Source organism: Megalobrama amblycephala, linkage group LG21, assembly GCF_018812025.1.
Source record: "Megalobrama amblycephala isolate DHTTF-2021 linkage group LG21, ASM1881202v1, whole genome shotgun sequence".
Lineage (NCBI taxonomy): Eukaryota > Metazoa > Chordata > Actinopteri > Cypriniformes > Xenocyprididae > Megalobrama > Megalobrama amblycephala.
The window spans coordinates 9,364,734-9,380,935 of NC_063064.1; the positions used below are offsets into that span (position 1 = coordinate 9,364,734).

Consider the following 16,202-nt stretch of genomic DNA (forward strand, 5'->3'; position numbering starts at 1 on the left):
GAGCACATTGCTTTTTCCTTCAGTTAAACTGCTAACAGTGTTTGTAAATTAATTGCCTAAATTATTACATTATTAGCTAACTGCATTCTTTAAATTGTAATGTTGACATGCATTCTCTGTAAAGCTGCTTTGAAACGATATGTATTGTGAAAAGCGCTATACAAATAAATGTGAATTTAATTGAACGTTATATTTTTATTTATAATAAGCAATATATGATTTGTAATTATACTAAGTGGCTGTTGAATGCTCAAATCTATTTGGTTGACCAACGTTCTAAAGTGTGCAATTATTTTCAGGGAAACGCACGGCTAAAGTAGTTCCAGCAGGTCTTGACCACATTGCAGTTCCATAACACTTCAAATGTTTTCAGTTATTTCGGTAGGTCCTTACAACCTACAACCGCAAAAGAACCAAAACCCACAATGACACAGACCAAGTAAATAAACATTGTAAACAATAGGATGAAAACAACAAATTATTTTCATGGTTCTTGCCACAAAATACGTTTTATTGTGTCCTGAAAGCACATACTCTCTTGCGCTCTCTCTCTTTCAAACGTACACACGTATTGTATAGTACGGACACACACTCGCAGAGAAACGTTTGGTCAGCGCTGCTCTGAAGAATGAATCAGTAAAATAGTTTAGCAACTTAAAATACATGATTCACCAGCGAGGTAATAACTGTGCAGTTCTTGAGATAAACTTTATAGTTTTGCTATTAGTAGAGACACTGCTGTCTTAGAGACGCACAGATCAGGTAAGTTAGGCTAATTCACATACAGTGGGTACGGAAAGTATTCAGACCCCCTCAAATTTTTCACTCTTTATTATATTGCAGCCATTTGCTAAAATCATTTAAGTTCATTTTTTTCCTCATTAATGTACACACAGCACCCCATATTGACAGAAAAACACAGAATTGTTGACATTTTTGCAGATTTATTAGAAAAGAAAAACTGAAATATCACATGGTCCTGAGTATTCAGACCCTTTGCTGTGACACTCATATATTTAACTCAGGTGCTGTCCATTTCTTCTGATCATCCTTGAGATGGTTCTACACCTTCATTTGAGTCCAGCTGTGTTTGATTATACTGATTGGACTTGATTAGGAAAGCCACACACCTGTCTATATAAGACCTTACAGCTCACAGTGCATGTTAGAGCAAATGAGAATCATGAGGTCAAAGGAACTGCCTGAAAAGCTCAGAGACAGAATTGTGGCAAGGCACAGATCTGGCCAAGGTTACAAAAAAATTTCGACGAAGACCTTCTCCAGTGTGCTCAGGACCTCAGACTGGGCCGAAGATTTACCTTCCAACAAGACAATGACCCTAAGCACACAGCTAAAATAACGAAGGAGTGGCTTCACAACAACTCCGTGACTTCTTCTGTTCTTGAATGGCCCAGCCAGAGCCCTGACTTAAACCCAATTGAGCATCTCTGGAGAGACCTAAAAATGGCTGTCCACCAACGTTTACCATCCAACCTGACAGAACTGGAGAGGATCTGCAAGGAGGAATGGCAGAGGATCCCCAAATCCAGGTGTGAAAAACTTGTTGCATCTTTCCCAAAATGACTCATGGCTGTATTAGATCAAAAGGGTGCTTCTACTAAATACTGAGCAAAGGGTCTGAATACGTAGGACCATGTGATATTTCAGTTTTTCTTTTTTAATAAATCTGCAAAAATGTCAACAATTCTGTGTTTTTTTTTTCAAAAATGACAAATGTCTTGAAATACAACATCTGAACAGTGTCTTGAGTTTAGCCGTTATAAGCGGAATAATTGACTTAGCCGTTGAATTCTTAGAAAATAATGCAAGAGGTGTAACAAACCACCTCGGGTGTGCATTATTTTCTAAGAATTCAATGACCCGTCATCAGTTATTCCTTACATATTCACTGCAAAAAATGCTGTTCTTACTTAGAGTTTTTCTCTTGTTTCTAGTCAAAATGTCTTAAAACATTTTCTTGACAAGTAAAAATTATTTTCTTGTTTTCAGAAAAAATAAGTCAAAATTAAGTGAGTTTTTCCTTAAAAAAGCAAAATAAGATGGGGTATATAATCTTATATCAAACCAAAAATAAGATATATAATCTTGTTTTCAGTTTGGATTAAGATTATTTTGCTTACACCATTGGCAGATTATTTTGCTTGTTTTAAGGAAAAACTCACTTAATTTTGACTTATTTTTCCTAAAATCAAGAAAATAATTTTTACTTGTCAAGAAAATCCTTCTTGATCTAAGAATGTTTAGATATTTGGACTGGAAACAAGACAAAAATTCTAAGTAAGAACAGCATTTTTTGCACTGTTGTAAAGTGTTTGAAACATGTAATGACAACTGTGCATGTGGGTAGGATGTGTCTGTAAGAGGTGTAGAAGGTGAGCAAGAGAGGAGATAACCAACTTTTGTTTTCTTTCCTTTATTTTCCTCTTTCTATTTGTGACCTGAGTTGAATGTTTATTTGTATTTTTTCTCACTCAATCCCCATGTATGCAGATGAGTATAACAGTGCAAGTCATTTTATTCAACATATATAGGACTTCACTAGACCTTACAGATTTCCAGATGTTACTTGAGCTCCCCTATCTTCTGTCTAAGATGTTTCCACATGAGCCCAGTTTTGTGGTCTGTTTATGCCATCTGATAATCAGGAATGCATTATGAGGGGTAACCTAGACCGGATGCCAGACTAACCTTTGCCTACATTTGTCACCCACATGCTGGGTGAATTTTATATAATTGAGAACTTTATGGTACTGTGTGGAATGTCTGTGATGGACCTTCTCTTGTGTGCACATGAGCTGCATGCGGTCTTACATATGCACCCCAAGTCAGTTCCTGCGGCAAGGCAAGTTCACAGTTTCAAGTGTTTGATGCCGGGGTTTACTTCCCATAACTATCCATCCTGTAGACTCCAGAATAGTCTGAATGTGCACTCAGGAGATACGCCCAATCGGCAGGTCGAACTGACTATAGAGACGCAGAATTCAGAACACCCAAGTAGTGTGTCGCGTACACTGGTTGCGAGCATGGGTGCCTCAGTTAGGCCCAGGTTGGGAAACAGAGGGGAGAGGATGTTTCAGAGAGGCAATCTTCCCCGAGACAGTAAATCTGGCCTCTCTTACCTGACTCATCTCAGGTCACTCAGCCTTCTCTTGGTCACGTTGAAGACCTCACATCCTCATCTTACCGGAACACACCTTTCCGTGTTCAGGTGAACGTTCTGACTAGTTACTACCGGCGATTAATTCACGAATGTGCACGACATGCTGAAGAGCCAATGCTCCTTTTGTGTGGACACAAGACTGTCATAATGTTATAGATTTCCTCAAAAGTAAACTGACGTCTGTGCCTATCTTGAGGTTTCTGTAGTTTTTACTCCCATTCTTCATGCATGTGTGTGATGTCGGTCTGGGTGCTGCTTTGATGCAGAGGGATGAGGAAGGTAGAAACTGTGCAGTCGCCAATGCCAGACGTGCTTTGCACAAGTCTGAACATGCTTACTCTACCCTCGAGAAGTGCCTAGCGGAAATTTGGGCATTTGAATAAGACTGTACACTGAGGGACTGCATGTCCGTTTTTTTCTGCCCACAGCAGTTTGAAGTGGTTGTCACAACCAAACCCCACTGGACGACCATTAGTCTATAGACCATTTTACCTGCATGGTAAATCGGCTGTATATGTGCCCCCACAAGCATAAGCAAAGCTTGGAGAGGCTGTAGGACATTTTCAATCAATAAACTGACTACATATCCTGATGCTGCTATTATAGTAGCAGGGGACTTTCAATCATGCTAACCTTAGGTCTGTTTTACTGAAGTTTTATAACAATGTGCATTTTGCTATTGGACTTCTTTGACAACTGCGCATGTGCGTAGAGGGTGTGTCTGAAAGAGATGTAGAAGTTGAGCAGGAGAGGAGATAACTGCTTTGCAGACTGTTATTTTCTTCCATTTATTTTACTCTTGCTATTTGTGAGTTTATTTGTATACTTTTTCTCACTCAATTCCTATGCATGTGGATGAGTGTTTAAGTCATATTTATTAAACTAAGGGAAACTACGTCAGCTCTCATCACTTGTGCATCTTTTCCTCCGACACCACATATTGTTTTTCTTTCTGGGCAACCAAACTGTTTTTGTAACTGATTATTTAATAAAAACAACTGATCACAGAAATGCACTGAGGAGAGGCTTCCGTCAGGGCCACTCTGCCATAAAGCCCCGACTGGTGGAGGGCTGCAGTGATGGTTGACTTTCTACAACTTTCTCCCATCTCCCAGCTGCATCTCTGGAGCATGTCTGGAGCTCAGCCACAGTGATCTTTGGGTTCTTCTTTACCTCTCTCACCAAGGCTCTTCTCCCCTGATAGCTCAGTTTGGCCGGACAGGCCAGCTCTAGGAAGGGTTCTGGTCATCCCAAACGTCTTCCATTTAAGGATTATGGAGGCCACTGTGCTCTTAGGAACCTTAAGTGCAGCAGAAATTTTTTTGTAACCATTGGCCAGATCTGTGCCTTGCCACAATTCTGTCTCTGAGCTCTTCAGGCAGTTCCTTTGACCTCATGATTCTCATTTGCTCTGACATGCACTGTGAGCTTTAAGGTCTTATATAGACAGGTGTGTGGCTTTCCTAATCAAGTCCAATCAGTATAATCAAACACAGCTGGACTCAAATGAAGGTGTAGAACCATCTCAAGGATGATCAGAAGAAATGGACAGCACCTGAGTTAAATATATGAGTGTCACAGCAAAGGGTCTGAATACTTAGGACCATGTGATATTTCAGTTTTCCTTTTTAATAAATCTGCAAAAATGTCAACAATTCTGTGTTTTTCTGTCAATATGGGGTGTTGTGTGTACATTAATGAGGGAAAAAAATGAACTTAAATGATTTTAGCAAATGGCTGCAATATAATAAAGAGTGAAAAATGTAAGGGGGTCTGAATACTTTCCATACCCACTGTATATATAAAACATTTTAACAGTGTAATGAGGATCATCATTCAGAATATTAAGAATGATTACAATAAACTCAAAGGTAAAATTTCAAATGCATTATGTTAGTGAGAATTTGGGCGGAAAATGAGCTTAATTGTCAAAAAAGAAATATTAATGGTACTAAAAACAGGCTTCAACAAAATATACAGTAATTTCTTTCTTTTTTCCTATTGAATTTGGGGTGAAATAGCCCATGAATGTGTTCATGAGATTCATCCATATTCTATACGAATGGTTACATAAGTGAAACAGACCCCTTTCAGTGCTACTTATGCTCTTTTATTCATGCCAACCCAATGTAGATATCCAGGAGATGGTACAGTCATGTGGGGAAGGGGTTTTCTTGTGTCAAGGAGGGAGTCGTAAAATGAATGTGGGATGGTTTGAGAAAAGACGGATCTGAATGATGGTTCGCCCACAAAGCCCATTTATTTCCGTCAGGGTGGAGTAATGGCCTTTTGGAGTGTCCTACTTCTTGGCAGAAGATAAGTGTTCGTGGGGTGGCAGAGGGTGCTCACTTATTGGATGACTGGGCTGCGGATCGGCCACTGCTTTTGGTTCGCCCTGGAGTGGTGCGGCGGGACTCCTGAGGGATGTCTTTTTTAGGGCTTTCTTCTCTTTAGCCTTTTGCTGTCTGGTGGCTCTCAGTGCCTTCTTCTTCAGATAGGTCTCCTCTAAATGATAAATCATATCCTTCACTGCTTCCACCTGTCCAAAAAAAAAAAAAAAAAAAAAATCACCCACACATGATGATTTGCTCACCCTCATGTTGTTCCAAATCCATATGCTTTTCTTTTATGGAACTCTGAGAGACATTTTGAAGAATATAGCTGATCTTTTTGAAAGCATATAGTGACCAGGCAAACTCTCCAACCACAACCCACAAAAAGAGAGAGAGAGAAAGAGCGCTGTAAAAATATGTAATATTTTTAAATATAACATTTTACACTTTCTAAGATTTTAAGTCTTTCTACTTAAAATGTCATGTTCAATTCAATGTGTTACTTACCATATCTTTGTAATAATTTGTGAAACTAGCAATTTCTAAGTGAAAATTGTTTCTACACCAAATATTTTTGGTGGTTCATTATGTGCCATCCTTTGAAAGCATACAATGTAGCTTTTACAAATTGTATCAAGTTGTTTTTCATTTTCCAAAACTCTCATATCTCATTTGCATTTTGCATATTTAAATGTGGTGATTATATGAAGCAAAAACCAATGGTGTCTGCTGTCATTGATGTCAAACTGGAATCTTGACATGCAAAGTTTGAATATGCGAATGCACAAATTAGATTTGAGAGCTGTCATGGCTTTTGTAGCACTTTTATGATGGTTTTTGGTTCTTTTTGAAGCTTGCCAATCCAGGGACTTACGGTTTGCTTTCCTTACAGCAGAATTCAATGTTTCAGCCCAAAAGATTTATTGTAAAATATAAAATGTTATCAAATTAAATTTAAATATATATTATTACATTTTACATTTTTATACAATACGGGTTGTACTGCATTTGATTATTTAAAAAAAAATGCATACTTTAATTTATAGATTAATTTATAGATTTAAAAAATCTATACTTTTTACTTAAAGGGGTCATGAACTGTGTTGTTTTAATGTTTTATAATGTTTCCTGGGGTGCACTTATAATGTTAGTAGGCTTTTTACATCAAAAATAAAAGGCATACATTTAGATTGTGGCATGAAAGGTTGCAGTGATGAACACTGTAGCCGATCACAGACATGTTGTTAAGCGCATGAAAGCAGTGATCTCGTCATTGCACACTAACGAATGCTTCATCAAAACTAACAGTGCAAACTCGATGTAACTAAGAGATTCGTTGAATAAAACTGGAGTTTTGGCATGATTCAGGAACTCAGTCACTGATAAACCAGCTCCAGCGCACGCTGTTTGATTGACAGCTCTAGTGATTGTAAAGGGAGCGTTCTTTGATCGTTTTCTATATATAATTTATCTAATATTAATATTAATTTATTTAATCACCGTTTAAATAACAGATTAATTTCATCCTACTAAGAGAAACAATGTGAAGTTGACCGTTTAGTCACTGGTTTGATTTTCTGACACATAGACAAAGAACATCTGACTGTACATGAAACATCAGATCAGGCATTAGAATTAACACAGTTACTTACATGTTGTCGCATTACTGTCGAGTCCATATCCTAAAAGTCAGTTTGCAAAGTCTGCACCAAAATGCGATTGATTTACCAAATAATCCACAGTGAAATGTGCCAAATACAAATAAAAGCTCAACTGAGACATTCACGTTGTTGAAAATAAATAACCATATTTCTAGCATTAGGATCCTTTGAAAGGTAATGGTGTTTTTTAGTCCTTTATCGCTCTTCTGTCCTCCTCATCTCACTAACACGTTGCACAGGTTACGTTGCAATGATGAAGTAGGTGTTGATTTCTTCTGCGGAGGTGGCGTTTCACCTAACTATAGATAGACACATTCCAGGATCAGTTGTGAAAGCTTTTATTGGACTGACAAGGAAGTTTTCAGTTCTGAAACTTACAGGATATTTGTCACGGGTGTTTGTGTTCATGTTTTTGATTTCATGTCTTTTATTTTGTAGTTTGTTTCATGTTGCTTGTTTGTGTCATGTTTCCCTTGCTCCTCATGTTCTCCCTTAGTCCATTGTCATATCTCATTGGTTGTTTATAGTCATGTGGTTTTCAGTTCTGTTTGGTCATTGGTTCTCATGTTCCTTGTGTCACTTCCCCATTGGTTGTCTCAGTCATGTGTTCATTCAGTTCTTGTATTTATAGCCCTCATGTTCCATTGTTATCTTGTCTAGCTTTGTTAAATGTAACCCCTTGGTAGTGTCAGGATTTCATGAAGCACATCCAAGCCAAGTCCAAGTCCAAGTCCAAGTCCAAGTCCAAGTCCAAGTCCAAGTCCAAGTCAATCCAAGTCCAAGTCCAAGTCCAAGTCCAAGTTTATGTTGGTATTTTGGATTCTTGCTAATAAAACTGCACTTGGGTTCTACCTACGCTCGCCTCCAGTGGAATTTCCCCTACGTTACAATATTCTTATAGTACGATGACCTCTTATATATCATAAGCTCAAGGAAAAGTTGATTTCTCAATTCATGACCCCTTTAAATTTCATGAAGCACATGCTTGGTTATGTGACAGGTTTGTTTACGATGTAATGAGAATCATCACAAGAATAATGTAAACATCATTTCTCATTTTCTGTTCTACTGAAAAAGTTGAGTTTAGAACAGGGGTGTCTAATCCTGCTCCTGGAGGGCCACCGTCCTACAGAGTTCAGCTCCAACCCCAATTAAACAACCTAAACCAGCTAATAAAGGTCTTACCAGGCATACTAGAAACTTCCAGGCATTTGTGTTGAGTTTGGACACCCCTGGTTTAATAATAATAATAATTTGTACATTTATATAGCATTTTTCTGGGTACTCAAAACACTTTAGACATGTTGCACAAGAATTCCCACCACACACCAGCTTATAAGAATGACATGAGGGAAACTAATGGTAATTTTTAGGTGAACCTTTGCTTTGAGACATACACAAACGCATGCTATCAGAGGACAGGGACATGTCATATAATTTTTATCAAGCTTTTGCATTTGAGAAGGTTGCAGATCAACACAGAAGCATGTTTTTGAGACCTTGTAAAGTAACCCCTGCCACCCCTTAGAGACTTAATTACCTCCTCAAAAACAAAAAGGGACGTGGCTCCCCTTTCGCTCTCTCATTTCTGAGTAGATGGCTGGGCGTGAGAATTTATTATGTCTGCTCTCGGAGAATGGGAAGGAGGGGGAGTGAAATATGAAAGTGAATACGGGATGTGAGTTAGGATATGGGAAAGAAAAGCAAGGTTGAGGGAGAGAGAGAGCGTCAAAGGCTCAGTAGTTCAGAAACACGCAGTTATGGGTAGGTGGTGAGTCGTGTTTGCTTATGAATTCAGTCCAAGTGTGTTTGTTTGGAAGGTTTTTCCTTTTTCTCCTCTGGGAACCGGCCTGAAAGCTCCACAGCAGAGGGCCGAACAGTCATTCCACGTTCAAAAGCATTCTCTCTCCCCTTTTGCTCACTTTTTCACTCAAATACACTTCCATTTTCTCTTTCCTTCTCGCTCTCGGTCCGTGTGTCCGACTCAGAGTGAGTAATGGGCACATGGGCCGGCCACCCACTCATAAACAGACAGATTCAGCTCTATCCCAGCAACAATTAGCTCTCCATTACTGTGCATATCTGTTGGGTTTTGTGTGTTTATGTGCAAGTCTTGGCTTATTGCTTCTGCTACCACTCAGGCATTCAGCAGCCGATACGAGAGCTGTCAAAATGCCTATCAAACCTGTCAGCACCCATCATTCAGTCCCCAAAACAAAAGGCCTTCTTGGCAGAGAGGAAACAGAGCCCTGATCAAAGAGTCCATTCTCTCCCTCAGAATACAGTAAAGCTCATTATGCAGTCAGACTGTCAGTCCTGCTGGCCTTTACTGGCCTTTTAACTGTTTACATAGTTGGACACTTATTCACTAGTTTGGTCCCTAAGTTGCCAGAGCCAAAATTGCTATGTTGCTTTTTAAGCATTTGAATATAAAAATATAAAATCATTTTTTTTATTTTGATGTAGTTATGGCTAAGAAAATCATTGCATGTTTTTTTTTTTTTTTTTCTGTGGCTTTTCGCAGGAATCAGCAATCAGCTTTTGAGCATGTGATACATTATTTGCAACAATTGTGATAGGTGTATTTCTGCCATTTCTGTGCATTAGGCTGTCTGCACTAAAGGTTGAAAATCCACTGAGTGCGAGTGAAAATCTGACTTTGGCAGTTCAAGCCATTTTGATGAAACAGGTTTAAATAGACTGAATGAAAATACCTCGCTGTTTGTTATCTGACGCGAGCAAATTAAATCAGACAATTGCTTTAGCAAAGTGACTTTCTAATAATGGTAAAGATTTTCTCTATTGACTGGCCTTTCAAAAAGCACATTTTGGATTCAGTATATGCTGCTTCAGATTTTCTGTCACCACCTCACCCTTTTCAATAAAAAAGCAACATATACTGTTGTGTTTTGTGGTGCCGGATTCAACTTGTTTAAAATAACTAATTTCCATCCATCCATCCATGAATCCATCCATCCATCCATCCATGAATCCATCCATCCATCCATGCATCCATCCATCCATCCATCCATCCATCCATCCATTCATCCATCCATCCATCCACTTTTACATTTTATTTGCTATTAATACATCTATTTTGTACTTGGGTCAATGACATGACGGGTCATTTTTTTAGTCCAAAGGCCTTAATAATAATAAAAAACAAAGATATGACACCCAAAGTATGTGAGGTAGTACAACTGGATCTCTTTTATCAAATCTAAAAGGTTTTAAAGGGCACCTATTATGCAAAATTCACTTTTACATGGTGTTTGACCATAAATGTGTGTTGGCAGTGTGTGAGCAAAACCACCCTAGAATGAGAAAAATCCACCCAGTGGTTTTTTTACAATCTCAATAATTCATAAGCACTGTCTCAGAACGCCCTGTTCTAAGATTGCTCTCACTGTGACGTAGAATTGCGCTAAGCCCCACCCACGTGGTTTGATTGACAATCTGGTTTTGGCATAGACCCCGACCTCGGTGATCTGTCAACCATCCTCCATTGTTTCAACGACAGCCGGTAATGTCTCCTAAGAAAGTGTTCTGTTGTGGGATGTAATAATGAATATAGTAGTTTTCACTTACTTCCGACATCAGAGCCACTGAAAACGCAGTGGATGGATTTTATTTACGAAGGAAAGGCGCCACTCAAAATTCCAAAATACGTTTATGTTTGCGTGAATCATTTTTTGACTGACTGTTTTGAGAACGAGGGTCAATTCAAAGCAGGTCTTGCTTCAAAGTTAATCCTCAAGTGTGGATCGTTGCCTACTGTTCGCGATCCAACGTCACCTCCAGAAGAAGTAAGTGTATTTAATGTTTTTTGAGCAAATAGTCATTTCAGTCGATGTCAGCCAGTTCAATAACAAATGCGTCTAAAGTTGTTGTCGTCGTAGAATGTCTGTGTATATAATTTAAACCTTGTTTGTATAGTGTGTATCCACACGTGTATATATATATATTTTAAAGATATTGTATTAAAAACTGTGTATGTTTACTTAGCAAACGTTATCACAGTATTTGTGTTTGTAGTTTCAAAAAATTGCGCGAACGTTATCACAGTGTGTGTGTGTGTGTGTTGCACATCCATAATTGCAAAGGAGACGCAATTAAAACTCTATAAGTACATAAATGTATCAAATAACCATTCAGAGACGTCCTGCTCCATTCTCAATTGTGTTTCTTCTGCCGGAGTCTCTTCATCATCTGGGTCTGATTCCGGTTCAAACATGTACGGCTGAATGCCATACAAAACAGCGGGTCTCTCACTCTCAGCCATTCTGCTTCTACCAACTGTTTATTGCCATAGGTATGCAAGTTACGCCCTCATCCAAAGGCAGGGCGGGGATATGCAGCTCATTTATATTTAAGGTGGTACACACCAAAACAGCTCTTTTTAAAACAGGCCCCAAAAATGACATTTTCAAATAGTTATAATAAATTAACTGTGGGGTATTTTGTGCTGAAACTTCACAAATACATTCTGGGGACACCCAAGGCCAATATTACATCTTGTAAAAAAGGGGCATAATAGGTGCCCTTTAATTATATTTTGCTACATATAAATGTATTTTTTAAGATTTTGAAGTGTCAATTCAAATGGTCATTCAGTTTAATCGTCCAATGGCCAATACAGCCATTTCATTTTTGATTAAAATATCTTATAATGTAATACATTTATATATTTTTTATTCTGGCATGATTTTATAACATCAAATATCAACATATATGCAAAATGGTATTAAAATTATGTGTAGAAGTCATTGCTTTGTTATGAGAAAGAATGTCCAGAAAAATGAATTTCATTGATGTCATTCGGAGTAACCAATATAAAGGGACCATTTTGGATCAAGTCATGCGGTCAGTATCATGTGAAAGGATGTGACATCATTCAGACGCCTGCAAAGGACCACATGGTCGTGAAGCAAATTAACTCTATTTGAACTATTTTAACAACTGCTATAAAACATGGAAAATGTTGTAATATTTTAAAAACTTGTACTAAATATAAAATGTTTGATTGTCCTTTTGCTAGCTAGCTAACTAGATATCCAGCTAGATATCAGCCTCTAAGCATTTTTTGAAAATATTGTCATTCGGTATAACCAAAAGTGTCATTCGGTAAAAGCGAAATTTTGGTTAAACCGAATGACTTTTTTGATGACAAATTTTGTCAATCTTGTAAAACATGACAAAAGCAGTGTTAATTGATTATAAAAACCACATAATCTCATTGTTAACATGTAATAAAACTGCAAAATTAATGATGATATCTCAATTATGTTTTTTTTTTTTTTTTTTTTTTTAAACCTTATTTGTCAGTGACCCACTTATATCCATATTGTCCTTGTGTTCACAGTATGTCCTAACATAAAAAAAATATATGTGTGGACATTATGTATGAATACCTATGTATACTAAGGAGATCAGGCTTCCTGAAGTTTTTCATCTTGGGAGGTCAAAGGTCACACGTCTGCGAGGTCTTTTCAGAAGTCGGATTGTTCTCTGCTCTCAAAGTGAATCGACAAGCACCAAAGCGCAGACTTAATGTAGAAACGATTACTCATATCTATTCTCCCTCTCGTGGGAGGAGTCAGAAATAGATGGGATGGCAGCTGGCAGAGAATGAAACGAACTAAGAGCATGTAGCTTATGCTCATACATGTGAAGACGCCCGTGTGCTGGGGCAGGAACGAGTGCACTTAAACTAGTGTGGTGGAAAAAAACAGCCCGAAACACAGCATCTAATGACTCTCCAAAAACAAACAGCCAAATCAATACATGTACGGCCACAATATGAGAACACCAGCACTCATCAGAATGTATCAGTTAATGCTCCTTTGATTCATTTAGAACAAATAGGGGTTGGAAATGAAACCTGCTGCTGGTGTATTTCTGAGAACCTGCTGCCGAGCTTCATAAATTAACTACTCAATAATTTGAAGGAAATGAAGGGCTGGGAAGCACTTGAGCTGCATATGAAGTTTATTAAGGCTTTTTATGCCTTTATGTGAAGCAGTTCATTTTTTTTTTTCACTGCAGTTTTTCACTACACGAAAAAAATTCTCAAGTTACTTTTTCTAAAATTTTGCATCTGGTAAATCAGTCGTTCTCATTTATGTCAGGCCACTGTATGGTACTGTTGCTATGATGGTATTTTTATCTTCTAAGGGCAGATGGATCACGTCGTGGAGATTAACAAAAGGAATCCATGTCCAAGACTGTATGTATGTATGCTGAGATATCAGTCTTCATTCAGTATTTGATAACAGAATTTCCCCTTGGGCTCGGATCCTTGTTGAGCGCTGGGTTGGCAACTGTTAATCTTTTGGCCTGGTCTCTCTAGAGACCCCTAGATGGAGATTTATCCAGTGACTTTATTTCAAAAACATGGTTCCTCAATGTTTAGTTTAAGATTAAAAACTTCAAAATTGGGAGATTGAAGCAGAGGACCACATGCTACACAGAAGAGAAAATACAACACCCACAGATTTGTATCTCTTTCACATGCCTCTGATCTCTGATTCCTGTCTGGGTTCTGATCTGTTCTATAAAGAAAAAAGAAACTGTGATAGTGCTGGGATTTAAAGATTTATAATATATTCAATATTAATTTGTTTTTAAAGACACTTTGTATTTATGTCTGAGAATCAAACATGGAGGAAATTTTGTCAGTTTGGCAGAGTTCTTTTTAGTATTATTTATATACTACTATAGTATTTATTAATATTTTAAATTTTTATTCATAACTTTCATTTTAATTTTAAAGCTTGATAATCAACGGCTAGGTGTGCATTACACAATTTTAATGCATAATGTGGAGGTAAAGAAACCACCCGAGGGGAAGCGGAGATTGTTTGTCTCCGCAAAGTGCATTAAAATTGTTTAATGCACACCTAGCCGTGGATTATCCTGCTTATACTATGGTTACTTGCCAACACTGACAAGAACGGTAATCAAACTACATGTACGTTACGCGGTTTGAATGCACACCTTCTGGCCAATCAGAATCGCATATCTGACAGACCATGTTATATATATTAGGGTGTAACGGTACATGTATTCATCCCAAACCATACGGTATGGTATGGATGCCATGGTTCAGGTTCATGGAGTTACACGACGAATACAGTCACACCATGTCAACACCAGACGCGACCATTGTCACGTCGCATTGCGCCGCAACAGCTAAAAGCTGTCTAGACTGAACGCGACAAACCGACATTGCAAAGCACTTGGACTACGTCAGAAATAGAATTTGGGGGGAATTTGATTGTGTTGCATTGCATCGCGCCGCATCCAGTGTAGACAATATCACATTATAATGGGTTCTATTGCCTTTTGACGTGTCATGTCGCGCCGCTTGCGTCCAGTGTAGACACGGTGTCAGTCACAGGCGATTCAAACTCTAATCCAGAAGGGGGCGCACGCGTTAATGCAACGCTGTTTTCTACCAGTAAATAGAGCAGAAGAAGAGACAGTCGCTCGATATGTTTACATGTCTATCAACCAGTGTTTCAACTGTGGAAAGAAATCAATAGAAGAGCTTGAAAATAACATCTCATGTAGCATTACATTTACCTCAGGTATTTAGTGTCGACAGCATGTTCGTTTGCTATAGAAGGAACTCTAGAGAGGAGCATTTCGTATATGCATATTAGCCTATTCATTATATTTACTTAAACTGTTAGTAATATCTTGATCATTTAATGTGTTTAAATGAATTTGTCATGAAAACAAGTTATGGCAGCCGCTGTAAAAATAAAATATTTAATAAATGAATTGGAGTAGAAAATTACCTTTTATAATTAGATTTAGAAGTTAAAGCGAAACCTGCCTTATGTGCAATTTACATTTTTTTTTTAAATGTTTATTATTATTATTATATCTAAAAATAAATAGCAACTTTTATAATACAATTTTTATAGTTATTTCCCAGCACTAAAATCCAGTTCACCTGATTTCTGGTTTCTATTGCAGTAATGATTTGAGACATGAATGTTGTGTGTGAAAACATGGCTTGTTGCTTTTACAGAGCAGTATCTTTCATCTTAGAAAGAAAACACACAATTGCAACCTTCTTCTAAACCAGCCATCCCTCCAGAGGTCTTGCCCTTGAGCAATTACACTGATGAACTCCATGGCTGTGCCAGAAATGTCTTTCCCCTGCCCCTGGATTTAGTATTTAAACATCACCGGCTGCAGGACGGCCTCATCTCTGCCCGTTGCCCTCTCTTCCTCCCTCACTCCCTTTGTCCCTAATGCTGGCTGGATGATGTATGAGACAGATCTGGAGTGAAAGGTCACGTCCACCAGAGAGTGTGGGCTTTAAAGAAGAGTGTGTGTTTTAGCAGCAGTGTGTGATGTGATCAGCTCTGAGGTGCAGGCAGCTGATGGAGTGATTAATAAGGGTCCATCAGTAACCCCTGGCGACAGGCGCTGCTGTGGCTGAGAGCGAGTGACCCGCTGATGCACTGTCTTTGACTGTGTGAGTGTCATCATTTCTTCCTCAGCGTAATTCATCACCGCCGTGGTCCAGACAACACATTCCCTTTCTAGACCCAACAATCCCCGACTGAACGGAGCCCTCGAGTCCAACCCATAACCCCACTGTCCTGAAAACAACATCCTCCATTCCACCACTAAAATGAAACCCCAGCATAGTTAATAACCTCTGAAACAACTGTTCCTGGCTTAACTGAAACACCCATTTCAGGCCTTGGAGCCTCTACTAATGAGCTGATGACCTGAATCAGGTGTGTTTGGCCACTTGAAAAATTCAGAATTGTTGGTCACCAGCTTAAAGGAATAGTTTGACCAAAAATGAAACTTCTGTCATTTACTCATCCTCAAGTAGTTCCAAGCCTGTATGAATTTCTTTGTTCTGCTGAACACAAAGAAAGATATTTGGAAGAATGTCAGTAACCAAACAGATCTCGCCCCCATTTAATACCACAGTAGGAAAAATAAATACTATGGTAGGCAATGGCGAGATCTGTTTGGTTACTGACATTCTACCAAATA

At 38.4% G+C, this 16,202-nt stretch overlaps 1 protein-coding gene across 4 annotated transcripts in view; it reads right to left on the reverse strand.

Moving 5' to 3' along the window:
- Positions 1-5,155: 5,155 nt before the first annotated feature.
- The window catches only part of LOC125257086 (spermatogenesis-associated protein 16-like), an 89,561-nt gene continuing 78,514 nt past the window's right edge, over positions 5,156-16,202 (reverse strand). The window contains exon 10 of one of the 4 annotated variants that reach the window (XM_048173523.1): positions 5,156-5,720. In XM_048173523.1, coding sequence (XP_048029480.1) covers positions 5,481-5,720 — 240 coding nt within the window. In that variant the 3' untranslated portion in view covers positions 5,156-5,480. The remainder of the gene's footprint in view (positions 5,721-16,202) is intronic. The other 3 variants (XM_048173524.1, XM_048173521.1, XM_048173522.1) reach the window with 3 other exon arrangements.